General features: G+C 60.0%; 1 protein-coding gene across 1 annotated transcript; it reads right to left on the bottom strand.

The window, feature by feature from the left end:
* Positions 1-2,186: 2,186 nt before the first annotated feature.
* Positions 2,187-6,401, bottom strand: IRX4 (iroquois homeobox 4; the record flags this gene model as incomplete). The annotated part of the gene is made up of 5 exons (XM_081296412.1): positions 2,187-3,013; positions 3,570-3,898; positions 4,749-4,864; positions 5,638-5,889; positions 6,357-6,401. The coding sequence occupies 5 exons, from the start codon at positions 6,399-6,401 to the stop codon at positions 2,187-2,189; spliced, it is 1,569 nt and encodes a 522-aa protein (XP_081152538.1).
* Positions 6,402-13,936: the final 7,535 nt, after the last annotated feature.

Raw genomic sequence — 13,936 nt, 5'->3', positions numbered from 1 at the left:
AAATTCCTGGCGCCCCAGCCTCGGGCCGCAACGCGTCTCCCCTGAGACTCCACTTTCGCTATTACTGTCAAGTACCCTTGACTCTTTATTTTTGCCCTTTTATCTATTACAACTAATTCGAGTTCTTTTGCCCTTTTCAGTCTAAGACGTGGGCTTTCTGCAAAGCCTCCCCTGCCAGCGAGCTCTCGGAGCGCGCAGCCTTTAGAAATTGAGGGGTTTACTGTCAAAATGAAAATTTCACTTCAAATTATCTTGGCTGATGCTCGCTCGCCAGGCCGGGGGCTCCCGCCGCAGCCTTTTGACAGGCACATCAGCGGCGAGCTTCCGAACCTCGATAATATCATCCAAGAGAGTGAAAGTGAAAGCGGTGACAGCGCAGGCCGGTACAATCCAATTACCCGACGGCGGCGGGGCGGCCTTGCGCGCGCTCGGGCTGATGCGCCCTGACACGCAGGGTTCCCTCTCCCTCGGGTGCCTAAACTTGCGCCAAGGCTGACCTCGATAGCCGACCGACCAGTCTTCCAGAGTTCCTTGCCAACCGAGGCCTTTCCGCAGAAACCAGGGCACCCGGAGGCCCCAGATGCGCCCCACCCAGGACCCAGGCTGGCAGAAGAAAGCCCAGACCTCTTCTGTCCCTGGAGGTTAGGCTGCCTGCCCGCCTGCTCAGGAAGTAGTTGCATACCTCCAGCGCTTTGCTCCGTCCTGGACAAAGGCCACTTTTGCCCTGTCCCTGCATCCCCTGTGCTGTCCTGCCCTCAGGAGCTCCCTATGGCCATTTGGAACTTTTAGGAGGCCCTTGGGAGCCAGAGCAGCAGGCTTGCTGGTGAGCCAGAGGGTAGCACGACCCCTATGAAGGATGCCAGGATGCCCCTGGGGAGATCAGCGAGGACCCCAGGCTGGAGCAGCTGCTGGCAGCCACTCGGGCAGTGGAGGTGGGGTTCGAACCAGGGATCTGATGGTAGCCAGGGGTCTGTGCAGGCAGGACCCTCCCCAGGCCAGGCTCTGTCCCTGTGCTCCCTCAATTGACCCTCTAGTTTTGCCCAGCCCTTCTCCCCCTGCCTGGGAGATCTTTCCACCCAGCTCCACCCCTTACAGCCCTAATTTACGTGAGAAAGGGCCTCTACAGGGGGTGAGGCCGGGTTAGGGAAGGCCAATTGACTTCCCCTTTGGTAGGGCCGAGGGCCTCCGCAGGTACTGGCTTTAGGGCAGGGTGGCTCCTATGCACCCCCCTCCCCCAGGACATAGGCCTAGGAATTTGGAAAGTCTAAAATTTGTTCTAATTCAGCCAAAGAAACTCCTTTTGGCTCAAAATTCTGGAGTCTGGCAATGGGAAAAGTGGAAAAGTTTTTTCTCTGACTGTTCTACAGGAGGAGTCCAGGAGAAGGCTCCGATTTCTCAGCCACTCTCCTGTTTTCAGTGGCTTTGGTAGGACTCTGGTGGACTCAAGGGGGCAGGGGGGTCATGGGTTGACAAGGAGTTTATGGAGGTGTTGTCTAGTGGACACCCACCCCACTCCACCCTGCCCAGCCCCACCCCATTCCTTCCCATGGGCATCAGCACCACCTCCTCTGGCAAACTCTCAAGCCCCAGGTTTTGAAATGTGTTCACTCTGCAATGCAAACACCATCACTGGGTTTTATTAGCCTCTCTCTGAAGCAGGCAATTATTGGTGTGAACATACATTTTAAAAAACATAAGTTTATCGAGTCAAGAATGTGCAACAGTGTAAACTTGGTGGAAGTGCTGTTGGTGAGCATTATGTGCTGAGGATGAAGTCAGAAGATGAGCAGGCTGAGAATTCATAACGAAGACCGGCATGCCCCCAACCCCACGGAGACAGCTACACAAAACAAGCCCAGGAACCCAACGCCCTCTCCTTGTACACTTTGGATGTAAACTTGATGCTTCAAGGGTGCTCCCATCTGCTGTGAGAGCGCTCTCCCTGCTGGGTTCAGGAGTTCAGGGGGATGGCTCTGGTAGACTCATGACCAGGTGGGTCCAGGGGATCTTGGTGACAGCATACGCTTCTCTGTGGCCCTGGGGAGACTGAGTCCAGTGCTCCTTCCCAGTATGTTGACAGCCTTGGCTTGGCCACGCTCTTGCCTTCCTTTGGAAACTCAGTAAAAAAGAGTCTGGTCTTGTGGGCCAGCGCTGGTCCCCTTCTCTGTCATGCTGGACAGGTGGCATCAGGTACAGAAGGGCTTGCCCCCAGCCTTGGGCATGGCCAGCAGCTCCCTGGCAGCACCTGCAGCTGGGGCATCTTGGGGTGCAGCAGAGGGGAAGGTGCGGGCCAGGGGTGCTGTCAGCATGTTGGCACTGGCCCCCAGAGAGCGTCCCAGAGGCCCAGGATCCAGGAGGGCACCCTTGGCGGTGGCCCAGGCCTGGTTCAAAGTGCTGTGCCTGAGGATGGGGTCATGGAAGACCCCGTCCACCCAGTTTCTAAGACTGGTTACTGGGGAGTCCTGGTGCCTGTCCAGGGCACCTAGGGGTGCCGGGACCACAGAGGAGGATGAGGTGGGTGTGGAGGATGTGGCTGCAGGGGCAAGAGAAGCTTGACGCTTGAGCATGCAGGACGGAAACTCAGTCTGGCTCAGGGCAGTGGCTGCTGCAGCAGTGGCCGTGTGGGCCAGTGACCAGATGCGAGGCTTGGACTCCAGACCCCCTGGCGTCCCAGTAGGCGCAAAGCCCAGCTTGGCCTCGCAGGCCTGCGGGTCACCCTCTGTGCCTGGCTGTTGCTCCTCCCTGGCCACTGTGCTCCGGAGGCAGCTCCGGGCCCTCTCCAGGTCCTCATCCAGGGCAGCTCCACCATCCGTGGGCAAGGGCACCCGGAGCGGGCCGGAGGCCTCTTTGCCTCCAGTGCCAGGGCCTTCAGGTGCAGCAGGGCCACGCTCCAGGCTGCTGTCCAGGCGCTGGAAGGGTGCCTTCAGCTCACACTCTGGGGTCTCTGCCTCAAGTGGGTCGAAGTCCTCCAGGTCACTGAGCTCCAGCTCCTTGTCCTCTCTGCTGACAGCCTCTGCCAGGAGAGAACACAGGCCAGTGGAAAAGACAGCTCGGTGGGTCACCAGTCACCCACTCCTCCTAAGCCACATTATGGAGTCCAGTACTGGACAAGGAAAAGGCCTGAGGTCCTTCTCTGTCTTTCCATCTCCTTTGAAGGTGCCCAGGACTCCACCTGGTGACACAGGGGACTAGGTTGATCTCAACCTCTAGCGTGTGTGTGTGTGTGTGTGTGTGTGTGTGAGAGAGAGAGAGAGAGAGAGAGAGAGAGAGAGAGAGAGGGAGAGAGAGAGAGAGAGAGAAAGAGAGAGAGAGAGAGAGAGAGAGAGAGAGAGAGAGAGAGAGATTCTAAAACATGACTTGGACTTCTCTCTGTGTCCAGAGGGGACCACCACAGTCTCCAGCTGCACAGGGCCTTACCCACAACTCTGCTACCCAGTTGGTCCTGGGAGGTTCTGTTTTTGCTTGGTTCAGCTCCCCTCTGTGCCTGGCTGCTCTTCTCTAGGTGGTAGGAAACCCTGGAAAAGTCCCCTGGAAGCCTGGCTGACCCCAGGGCCAACTTCCCAACTCACCTTCGCCCTTGGAGCTCTTGAGGGGCTCCTCCTGCGCCTCCTCCTCGCCGGCCTCCTCCTCCTCGCCCTCCCCATAGGGCCGCTTCTCCTCTGCGCATTTGTTCCGTGGCGGCCACGTCATCTTGTTCTCCTTCTTGAGTCGCCGGCGCGCGTTGGCGAACCAGGTGGAGACCTGCGTGAGGGTCATCTTGGTGATGATGGCCAGCATGATCTTCTCGCCCTTGGTGGGGTACGGGTTCTTGCGGTGCTCCTGCAGCCAGGCCTTGAGGGTGCTGGTGGTCTCGCGCGTGGCGTTCTTGCGCCGCGTGCCGCTGTCCATGGTCCCGTACCTGGAGACAGGCTCTACAGTGGGGCACCGATCGCAGCGGAGGGCCAGCCGCTGCCCAGGCAGACCCTGGGGGTGGGGGCAGGGCCGCCAGGGAAGCTGGGACGGGCTTTGCCTCCCTGTGTCGGGTTGTGTGTGTGGGGGGGGGGGGACGCCTTGCCTTTTGTGGGCGGAGGTCGAAGAGAATGTCATTAATATGACAGGGAGCTTGGCTCATTCCCAAGCGGGAGAGGTCATGGCCTCTGTCACTCTCCAGAGATATTTCCCTGAGGTTCTCGATGGGGCTTCACTCCTATTTCTTTGATCTCCAAGCCATAAGAACATATTGCAGGCATGTGACCTCCCACCCTAATATGCAAGTCCCTGCGAGGAAAGGTCATGGTGGACCGGAGCAGAAAGCTGCCTGCTGCCTCAGTGCGTTCAACTGTTATGGTCACCCAGGAAGATGGAATGACACTGTGGCCTGGACTGGGCACGGCCAGCTGCAGGGTCTCCCCCTCATGGCTCCCTCTGCAGGGGCAGTGGGTTCTGCTTGGACACTCAACCAGGGCTCTACTTCTTGGGGTACAGGGAGGTGACTGAGGCTCCTGAAGAAGTCGCCTTAGTGGACTGGGCCTTCCAGATGCCACGTCCTCAGAAATTAGAGCAGTTTTTACAGTGTGAGTGGGGTGGGGTAGGGGACTGGGGCAAATTCTAGTTCCCCGCAGTACAGGCTGGCCAGGAGCCTGAGAAGCATGGACCACGGTGGCAGGTCAAGCCTGACTTCAGTGGTAGCAGGCTTGACCTGCCTCCCCACTTCCCAGGAGGGGCATGTTGACTGTGCATGGAGGTGGTGACCACTGATGGTCCCTCACCTGTCGTAGGGGTACTGGCCCAGAGCTGGCTCATAAGGGTAGTAGGCGGCAGCAGCCGCAGCTGGCGGGAGGCCCGCATGCGCAGATCCCGACCCGTCCTTGGAGTCGAAGCTATTCTGTAGGAGCAGAGGAGTCTGGGGTCGCAGCTTCCAGACACCACCCAGCTACAGCCCTTTCCCTAGGTCCCCTGGCTCCCCAGGCTCCGGTCAGATCCCCAGGCACATCCCCGGGCAGTCCCCACTCACACCCACGTCCACACCTGCAGCAGGCCCTGCCTGAGGCTCATCTCCCTCAGGCCTTGGTTCTCCATTCCCCAAACTGGAGAGGGGACAACTGGAGTTCCGGAAACCGGATAGAAAGGAGAAGGAAAATGAAGGGGGGAAAGAGAGAATCAGAGTGGGTAAGAGGACAGCAGAGGTGGGTGTGGAGAAGGGTCATGGAGAGGCCAAGTGCGGGGAGAAGGAGAAAGGTCATGGAGAGACGCAGGGGCCAGCCAGGAGAGCAGGTGAACCGGGAAAGAAGAGGGCAGGCGAGGTAAGGGAGGGTGGGAGTGAGGAGCAGGGGAGGGAGAAGAGGGAGAAGGAGGGGATGGGAGAGGAAGAGGAAGAGGGGCTTGGCGAGTAGAGCCAGTGATCTTATTGGAATTCAGTGGAAAAACATAAAACAAAAAGTACGCTAACAGCGGTGCACCCGCGGGGCACCCTGAACCCGGGCGGAGTGTTCGCGTTCCTGATCCCTCTTCCGAGGGACTGGTTGGGGAGCCCAGCTGGACGAAGACAACCCTCAGCAGTCGGGGGACCCAGAGGACTCACGGCCTTGGATCGAGGGAGTGGGTTTGGCAAATCCAGGGGTAGGGGCGGGGCGGGGGAGGGTTGTGATGCTCCCTTACCAACGAATAGAAGGCAGACGCCTCTGAGCCGTAGGTCACGTAGTTACCATAGCCCTGCGAGCCGCCGTAGGGGCCCCCGTAAACACCGAGCGCGGCAGCTGAGTTGAGTTCGTGGCGCGCAGTGGCCAGCAGCCGGCTCTCGTAGACCGGGCAGTAGACTGGCGCTTGGGCTGAGGCTGCGGGCCCCGAGTCAGCCAGTGTGCGGCCACCAGACTCGCAGCACGTGCTCAGGGAGTTGGTGGTCATCAGGAACTGGGGGAGAAAGGGGCCGCGAGGATGGGCCGGGCATCCTGGCTGGAGGAGCTTCCCCCCAGGGAGTGCCTCGCCTCCGTTCCCAGGGGTCTCCCGATCTCCACACCCTACCACCACGGTCCCTCTCTGCAAGCCTGTGAGCCTGGTCTCCTCTGAGCATGTGGGACCCAGCCCCAGCGCTCCCATCCACCCCAGGTTCCCAAGGCCATTGGCCCTGGCGCTCCAAGTTGGTTTGATGCCAGGTGTTCCCCCTCCCCGGGTCCCTAAGATCCTCTGGGACGCAGCCTCAGAGCCCAGCGGGTGGAACAAATATGAATTCTAACGCCCTGTTGGATTTTATCAGACCATCCGCCCTGCACAGGGGTTCGGGGTCCACCCGCCTGGCACGAGAAGGCCTGTAGCTGGGAAGAGAGGGTATCCGGCGCGTCCTGCCCACCCTAACTGGTCCTCGCGGGGAGTCCCCTTACCTGGGGAGCCGAGGAGTAGGGGTATCCAAACTGAGGGTAGGACATGGCGGGCGCGGCCCAGGGCGGACAGGCGGGGCGGGAAGGACCCTGCGCGCCGGGGGCTGGAGTGGTTCCGCCCCTGCTCCCGGGCTGCAGGCTCCTAGGGTCTGAGAGGACGAAGCGGGAGAGCAGGTTAAATCACCCACACGCTCAGCAAACTTTTGTAACCAGGAAGGAAAGTGAGCGGTGGTGGCCGCTTCGAAATCCGAAGCCACGGGAGGGCTCTGGGAGCGACCGACCTTACTGCGGCGACAGAAATACATATTTTGCAAAAAAAAAAAAAAAAAAGAAAAAAAAAGAAAACAAAAGAAAACAAAGCAAAAACGAATCGCAGGAACCAAGTCAGATGTGCGCAGTTTTAAGCGTCGGAGACACTGACGTCAGCTCCACGCCTCGCAGTAAGGCCCGGCCGCGGACGTGCGGGTCACTGGGACGCTGGCCGGGAGGGGTGAGGGCAGTCGGGGCCTCGCCAGCCGGGGCGGAGGGCCATTGGGCTTTAACAAATGGATTCCGTTCCAGGCGTCAATATCGGCCCGACAAACGGTGTTTCTCCTAAGTCACCGGAGGACGGAAGGCACTTTTAATTAGAAATTAATTAATGAGCATCTGCTCCTTCCCACCCCACTGTAATCATTAGTCTCAATTACAAATGAGACCTATGAAGGGACACACGAGTGAGTCTTCAGTGAAGATGTAATCAACAGTTAAAATTAGCCGGGCTCAGGCGGCAGCTGCCCGCCCTTCCTCGCGCGCACTCGCCCTGGGAGGAAGGAGAGCTCTGAAGCCCCGCGCGTAGGCGCCCAGTGCTTCTCGCCACTGTTTAACCGGGTCTCCGGAACGCCTCACTCCAGCTCCAATACAGCCACGAATGGAAGTTCAGAATCAACTGCGGCTGCCTGTCTGAGGTCAACGTGCCCTCATCTGTGTGGGTCCCCGGGACTTTCCCCAGAGTCGGACCTGGGCAGGTGGCCCACGTCCAGCTGAGTCTCCCCGGCCAGCGTTCCCCCAGCTGTGCCACCCCTGGAGCCCAGCATCCCCGGAAAAGGCCCCTCCTTTTCTCCACTTGAGGTCATTCAAGTTTTTGCTCAGCCCACTGCCGCAGCCTCCCCTCCCTCCCCTCTTTCCCCCTCCTCTTCCGTGGGCCACCCTCCATCCGCCTCTCCCTGCCCCTCGCGGCTAAGCCAGGGACTGTCAGAAGCCCCTGCGCACTCTGAAAAACAGATTTCCTTGTTCAGGCCCGGGACCCCTCCTGTAGGCTCTTTTCTCTAGGCAAGCGGCAGGGCTGGGTGCAGGGGAGGCGACTTGGGGCGCCCGGCCAAAGCGCCCCCCACCTCTGGCGCCCCCCACCTCTGGCGCCAGGGTCTGTTTGGCACAGCTTTCTGCCCGGGGAGCATCGGGGCAAGAGAGGGGGCCGGGTGCTCACTGTAGGACTTCCCGGGGCAGTCCCCGGCCTCAGAACCTTGCCCTGAGTTCAAAGAGAAGGCCAACGCTCCCTCAGGCGGGGAGGGGGCACCGGGCCACCTGGAACTCGTTCCCAGCCCTTGGCTCTGTGGTCCTCTGGAGCACTCTCGCCCCCTGCAGCTCTGCCCCACCGGGCAGGCCTCCCACGGTCGACGGAGAGCGGAGCCTTGCACCGTGGCGCTGTGCAGACTTGCTTGGAGAGATTCCTGGGTTCAGACCTGTGAATCGCCCCAGGGTCACCCTCTAATTAATGGTGACGTTCTCGCCCTCTCCCCAGCTGCAAGGCTGCTCCCAGAAACGAAATCTGCCGGCTCTGACAGCTCTGTTGAAGGTGATTGATGACTATCTGGAGACCGCAGTACACATCATATAATATCTGCTGCGTAATTGCTTTAATTTACAGATGAAAATACGAGTTCTCCGATGGTGTTGGACCGCGGCCGGCCACGTCCGAGCTGCTTGCAAAGGAGAACCATCGGAAATAATGAATAGCCGCTCCATGCAAATTATCCAGACAGTTTAGCGTCCGTTGCCGGGAGAGATATATAAAGAACACGAGTCAAATGACATTAATAATTGTTTTTGAATTCTGTATTGATTTCGTGGCAGGTCTGTTTATTTCTCTCTCACCTGAATTGCTAATACCACCTTCCTGTAAATAATAAGAAACTAGCCACCGGGCTTCTCGGTGGAAACGAATCTCTCTCTCGCTCTTCCGCCTCCTGCTCCTCCCCTCCCCCACCTCCCTCCTCCCAACTCCTTCCAGTTTTCAGGCTTTGCTGAGGCTTTTGCAGAACATTCCCCTACTTTTCATTATTTATTGTTTACAAACAACTCACTCTCCCCGAATAATGAGGTCGGATCAGGGAGGGGAGAGAGCGCAGGGCGGCTGAGGGTTCAGGGCTTTGGGAGCAGGAGTCACGAGGGCAGGTCTGGCCCTCTGGACACGCACCCTACTTCTCCAGGCAGGCCTAGGAGGCTGTAAGCGCTCGGCTGGGCCAGCTTCAGCAGTCTGCGCTGCTCTGCTCTGGAATTCCAGTTCGCAGCCAGCAGCCTACCCGGGCTGACAGACAGCCAGCCACATTTCCTTTCCGGGTACCTGGCCGGCCACAGCTCAGCTCTTGGGGAACGATGCCCCCTGAATACGCGGCCATTCATCTTCTAAGCAGATGTGCTCACCCTCGGAGCGTGGGCGGGGGCAGCGCTGCGCGTCCTTGGGGGCCTCTGGGGGAGGGGTTTCGTGGCTTTCTTCGACCCTCGCTGATTGTTTTCCAGCCTGTGTACGTAAACAGACGCTTCCAGTCCCCACTCCGCCCAGCTCTCACTAGAGGAGACCCTTTACCCCTCAAGAATCCTGGCTCCCCGGATGGACTCCACATCCTGGGCTGCTGCACACCCACACTCCACTTCCTGCAGGCCCTGGACTGGGCAGCCTTTAGGGACCTGGTCCAGCCACACCCAGGGGCTTGCAATTGCCCCAAGAATCTCCAGACCTTGCTGGGCTTCACCAGGCACCGCTATCAGTCTCTGGCCAGGGAACCCGACATACTGCTGACAGCTTGCACCCTGGCTGAGGCTCCCCTACTCTAGGCCATCCTTGTTCCATGAATATATGAGAAATGATCCAATTGCCATTCCTAAAAGGTCAAGCTTTGGGCCGAGGTACCGGTTCCTGGTCCAAGAGCAGACAGGAGTCTCAGGACCTCAGGGTGTCATCAGATAAATGAGCTTGCATTGAACAGTGAGCTGAGTCCAGAACTTTGAGAGTTCCACAGATACAAATACACCTTTGAACAGGAGGTGAGGGGTGGAAAGGAGTTGGGGATGAGGGTCCAAGCTGGCCCCAGGGGACAGAGTGGGTTATGCTGAACACTAGGAGCTTATGGAGCACCTGTTTTGCTCCCGGTTGATGTTGGCTTTTGGAACCAGGGAAGGCCTCTGGGGAGACGGGCAGGCCCTGACCTTCCTGGGATCAGCCAAGTCCTAGTGCTCTAGCGTAACCCACGGGCTACCCCTTCTGGCACTAAGAGCCACGGGGAGCTCTTTGCAGGCCAGCCAAATTAACCCCATCGGAAAGCGAAGGCTCAGCGCAGAGCGCAGAAGGGCCGAGGAACAAGGCCGAGCCTTGGAGCGTTGCACCCGACCACTGCTGGCAGGGTGCGGGGTTGAGATGTGTTCTAGGAGTCGGAGATGCAGCTAGGGCGGAGCCGAGTTTGGCAGGTCGCTTCTTCGAAGTGCACCCCCGAAACCGGCGGCACAAGCTGGTTTAATTTCCCATTCCCCGAACGCCCTCCATTCCTGCCCTCTCTCTCTGCTCTCCCGCTGCGCTCCTATGGCCAGCGGGCCAGCTCGAAGGGCGCTGCCAGAAGCAGGAAGAAGCGCAGTCCTGCGTTCAGAGGGCAGGCCGTGCCATCCCGCTCCTGACCCCTGCGTCCCGCGAGGTCCCCAGCGTCCCGCACCCCGCACTCCGAGCACCGCTCCGGTCCCCTCACCCCGCTTCCCGAAACTTGAAGCAAACGCAGTGGCCTCCCGAGACCCCATCAGCAAGCAGCAAACTTTGTCCCCTCCGGCGCAAGAGCCATCCTCGCAAAGTTTGTTCGGCCAAGCCCGCTCCCTACCTGCGCCGGGGAAGCGCCAGCCCGCGCCGCTGGGGCGCCAGGGCCGCGGGGAGCAAGGCGCAGCCCAGGACACACCGGGGAGTCGCCGCCACCTCCGCCGCCGCCGCCGCCGCCGCCGCCCGCGCCCCTCGGCGGCCGTGAGGAGCCTCCGCCTCCTCGGAATGGGGGGAGGGGTCTCGGAACCCCGGGGCGGGGGCGGGGGCGGGCGCCGGGACCTCGCCTACCTGCGGCGGCGCTGGGCCACTCCTGGCCGCCCGCGAGGACCCTGCGCGGCCGCTCGGCGCGCGCGCTCCGGCGAGGAACAGGCGACAACTAATGGAGACATTTCCAGGCGGAGCACCTGGCGAGCGGAGCGCGCCGGCGTCCCCAGGCGCCGCGGTCGTCAGCCGAGCCCGCACCGGCGTGACGTGGGCAAGCGAGCGAGCGGCTCCCACCCGGCCGCCCATTAACGCTTCCCCCGCGGGCGCCCAGCTCTTGCCAACTTTCCCCTCCGCCCTGCCGGCCAGCTGGGCGTGCGGGGTGTAGGGTGGGATGAGGGCGGGGAGGGGCGGGCAGGGTGTGGGGGGCTGTTTGGGCGAGGACGCCAGGCCCTAAGAAGACTCCCAGCTGTAGCGGGACAGCAGAAAGGCGGCGACACCGATTCTGACACGTTAGGCCTGCGGTGCGGCTCTAGCAGCCTTGGGCTCCGGGCCCCCAGGGTCCTGCCTCTCCCAGAGGCAGTGGCTCCGGTTTTGGGCCAGAGCCCTGTGGTGGCCATCCCTGGGATTAGGCTAGGTTTTAGGCCCTCCTCCTCTTTCCCTGCCCCTCCCCCACTCGCTCATGCTAAGCAAGAAAAACCCTGGGTTTTATGCCTAGTATCCACACTGGCCCCAAGCTTTTCTGACCCCAGGCCCTGGGCAGGGACTTGGGCAAGTCGGGGTAAATGGTGAAAAATCACAGAAACTGTTTGGGGGCCGTGTGCCCAAGACAAAGCACTGTTCCTGGAAAGGAGCTTGCTTACCACCCTTCAGAGCCAGGAAGGCTGGACCTCTGGCCTGGGACAAGCATCAGGATGAACAGACTTCAGCTTCTTCATGGAGCCCAAGGCAGGGGAGGGGGGCCTAGGTCCGGATCCCTCTCCCTCTTTCTGTCAGCAACAGACTTCTCCCCCGAAGAATGGACACAAGTGAGTTGGTCCTCCCGGCTGCTGCTGCTTGGCAAGCACAGAGGGCAAACAGGGGGCAGGGCACCGCCTGGCCAGGCCAGAGCAGGAAGGGACTGGAGAATTATAGAGCCTTTGGGCTCATGGACAAGTGACCAAACTAAGTCCCTTAGAGGGTCCCTCTGCCAGGTGCTGGCAAGGTCCTGGCCTCACCCTGGCCCCAAACCAATGAATGTGTAGGTCGGTATCTCCTGCCCTGATGGGTACTCCCTCCACCCTGCAGTCATGTCCACTCCAAAGAACCTTGAGTCTGTTCCTCATCACAGCAGTGGCCTCAGCCAGGGGACAGAGAGCATCTCTGAACAACTTGTGCAGGCTTTCGCTTTCTGTCCGGTTTTCCCTTCAGAGCTCTGCAGCTGCTAGAGACGCAGTGGGAATCGCTCACCTCAGCAGCAGCTCAAGGGGTAGTCTGTGGGCAGGCCTTGAGTTACCAGCTTCTTCACTGGGAGAGATGAGGGCCAGCAGTGCCCAGCCAGGCTGAGCGAGACTGGACACTGCAAACTGTGCTTCCACCTCCTGGCTGCTCCAGAAACAGGCCGGTGTAGCTGGCCTCTGGGCACCAACCTGGGCATGCATGTCATGCGGGTGCTGCCTGGGTCACTCCCTGGCCACAGGGATTGGGGCTTGCTCTTCCTGCTCTGTCAAAGCCCAGGAGGCAGATGAGGTGGGGCTCCCTTACGTAGGGACAGATGGAAGTGTCCTTCTGGAAAAGGGTCAGGGCCCTTTTGACTCCAACAGGAATAAAGTGGAGAAGGAGCAGCTTGATCCCAGGAGAGAAGGCTCTGGTTCCTGCCCCTTCAGCTGCCTTGATACCAGGAGGTCTCAGGGCCAACAGGGAAGGCACACGGCCTCTCTGTGGGCTTGTGTGGGACAGAGATTCTTTTTAAAGCTAGATGTAGGCCAGGACATGCGTGTCTACACCCTTGATCTGTTGAACTCACTTCACGTTCACTGGGGCCTCATTAGTGAGCGGTCATGGCTGACAAGCACTGAGGATGCAGGGAGGTCACTGGTGGCCTGGACATGCCCTTCTGAGGTCTCCCGGACCCAGACAACACTGGTATCCTTGGAAAGCACATGCTTAGGGGCTGACTTCCGGAGCGGGGAGGCTGTGTCCTCTGCTGCTCAGGGACCCATCCTCAGAGAGCCTCATTGGGCTGCCAGGCCTGGTTTTCTGACTCAAGTGACCACAGCATGAGCTCCCTTCTGCTGCCTCTCAGCCCTTGACCTGCTCGGTGGACCCACTGCCTCCGGCTGCCCTGGGTCTTTTGCTGCATTTCAGGGCCCTCTGAGTTAGCACTCTGAGGAAATGGTGGAAATGCCCAGGCCTTGGCCAGGGGAAAGTCCCTCTCTGGCTTCAGAGTGGGTGGTCAGTCCAGATGTGGGTCTGTAGCCTGGGCCACCTCTGCAGGTGAGCAGTTCTTGGGGCTGGCTGGTGGACAGGTCCCGGCACGTGCTTGAGCAGGGCCCACAGCCGCCCCACTGCCGTGCCCCTGTGGATCCTTTTCAATCCCTCCTTTGTCTCCTGTGCCGGCGCGGCTGCCAGGGTGCAATCTGAAATGAAAGTCTCCATGCCCCTGGGGCTTGGCCATGCGCTGCCTCCTCCTCCTCACCTGGACCTTGCTGCAACACGCACAGGCATCTGGGGCCGAGCCACCCTGTGCAGCTCACTGAGGCCCTGGTGCTGCTGAAGGGCCCATGGAGTGTCCTTCCCCCTCACTCCCCAGGCCCAGAGGAAGAAAAGGTCCTTCTGCAGAGCAATGAGGTGCCACCGGTCCAAGGAGGGCAACCTGGGAAGGGCCACGGGTGCCAGTGCTGTCCTCCGGGGGCCTTAACTCATCAGAAGAAGAGGGTGGCATTGGGGAGACATGGCAACTGCAGCCTGGCAGCTGGGTCAGTGGTGTGTGGTCACTGCAGAGTGTGGTCGCGAGGGCACAGAGAGGGCACCTCACAGCTCTACATCTGGTGTTGCTGCTACCGCTCTGTCCTCCTGACGTTCAGTGAGACCCAGGGAGCAAACCTGGGAAGTGATCTCTTCCCCTCCCTCAGGAGTACCTTGAACTGTGGACGGTGCTGAGCTGTGGATGTGCTGAGCTGCGGCAGCGGATTTCAAGGCGGTTCCGCGATGAACAATGAAAAGCGTTAATTCCAACAGTATCTGGGCTGTGTGCGGTAGAGTTTGAGGTGTTTGCTGGGCTGGGAAAGACAGCCACGTGAGACTGATTTCAGTCTGTGCAGAAGGCTCCCAGTGTGTGTTGTGG

Source organism: Spermophilus citellus, assembly GCF_964194105.1.
Source record: "Spermophilus citellus genome assembly, chromosome: 1".
In the NCBI taxonomy this organism is placed as follows: domain Eukaryota; kingdom Metazoa; phylum Chordata; class Mammalia; order Rodentia; family Sciuridae; genus Spermophilus; species Spermophilus citellus.
This window is presented reverse-complemented; position numbering and strand designations above follow the sequence as displayed.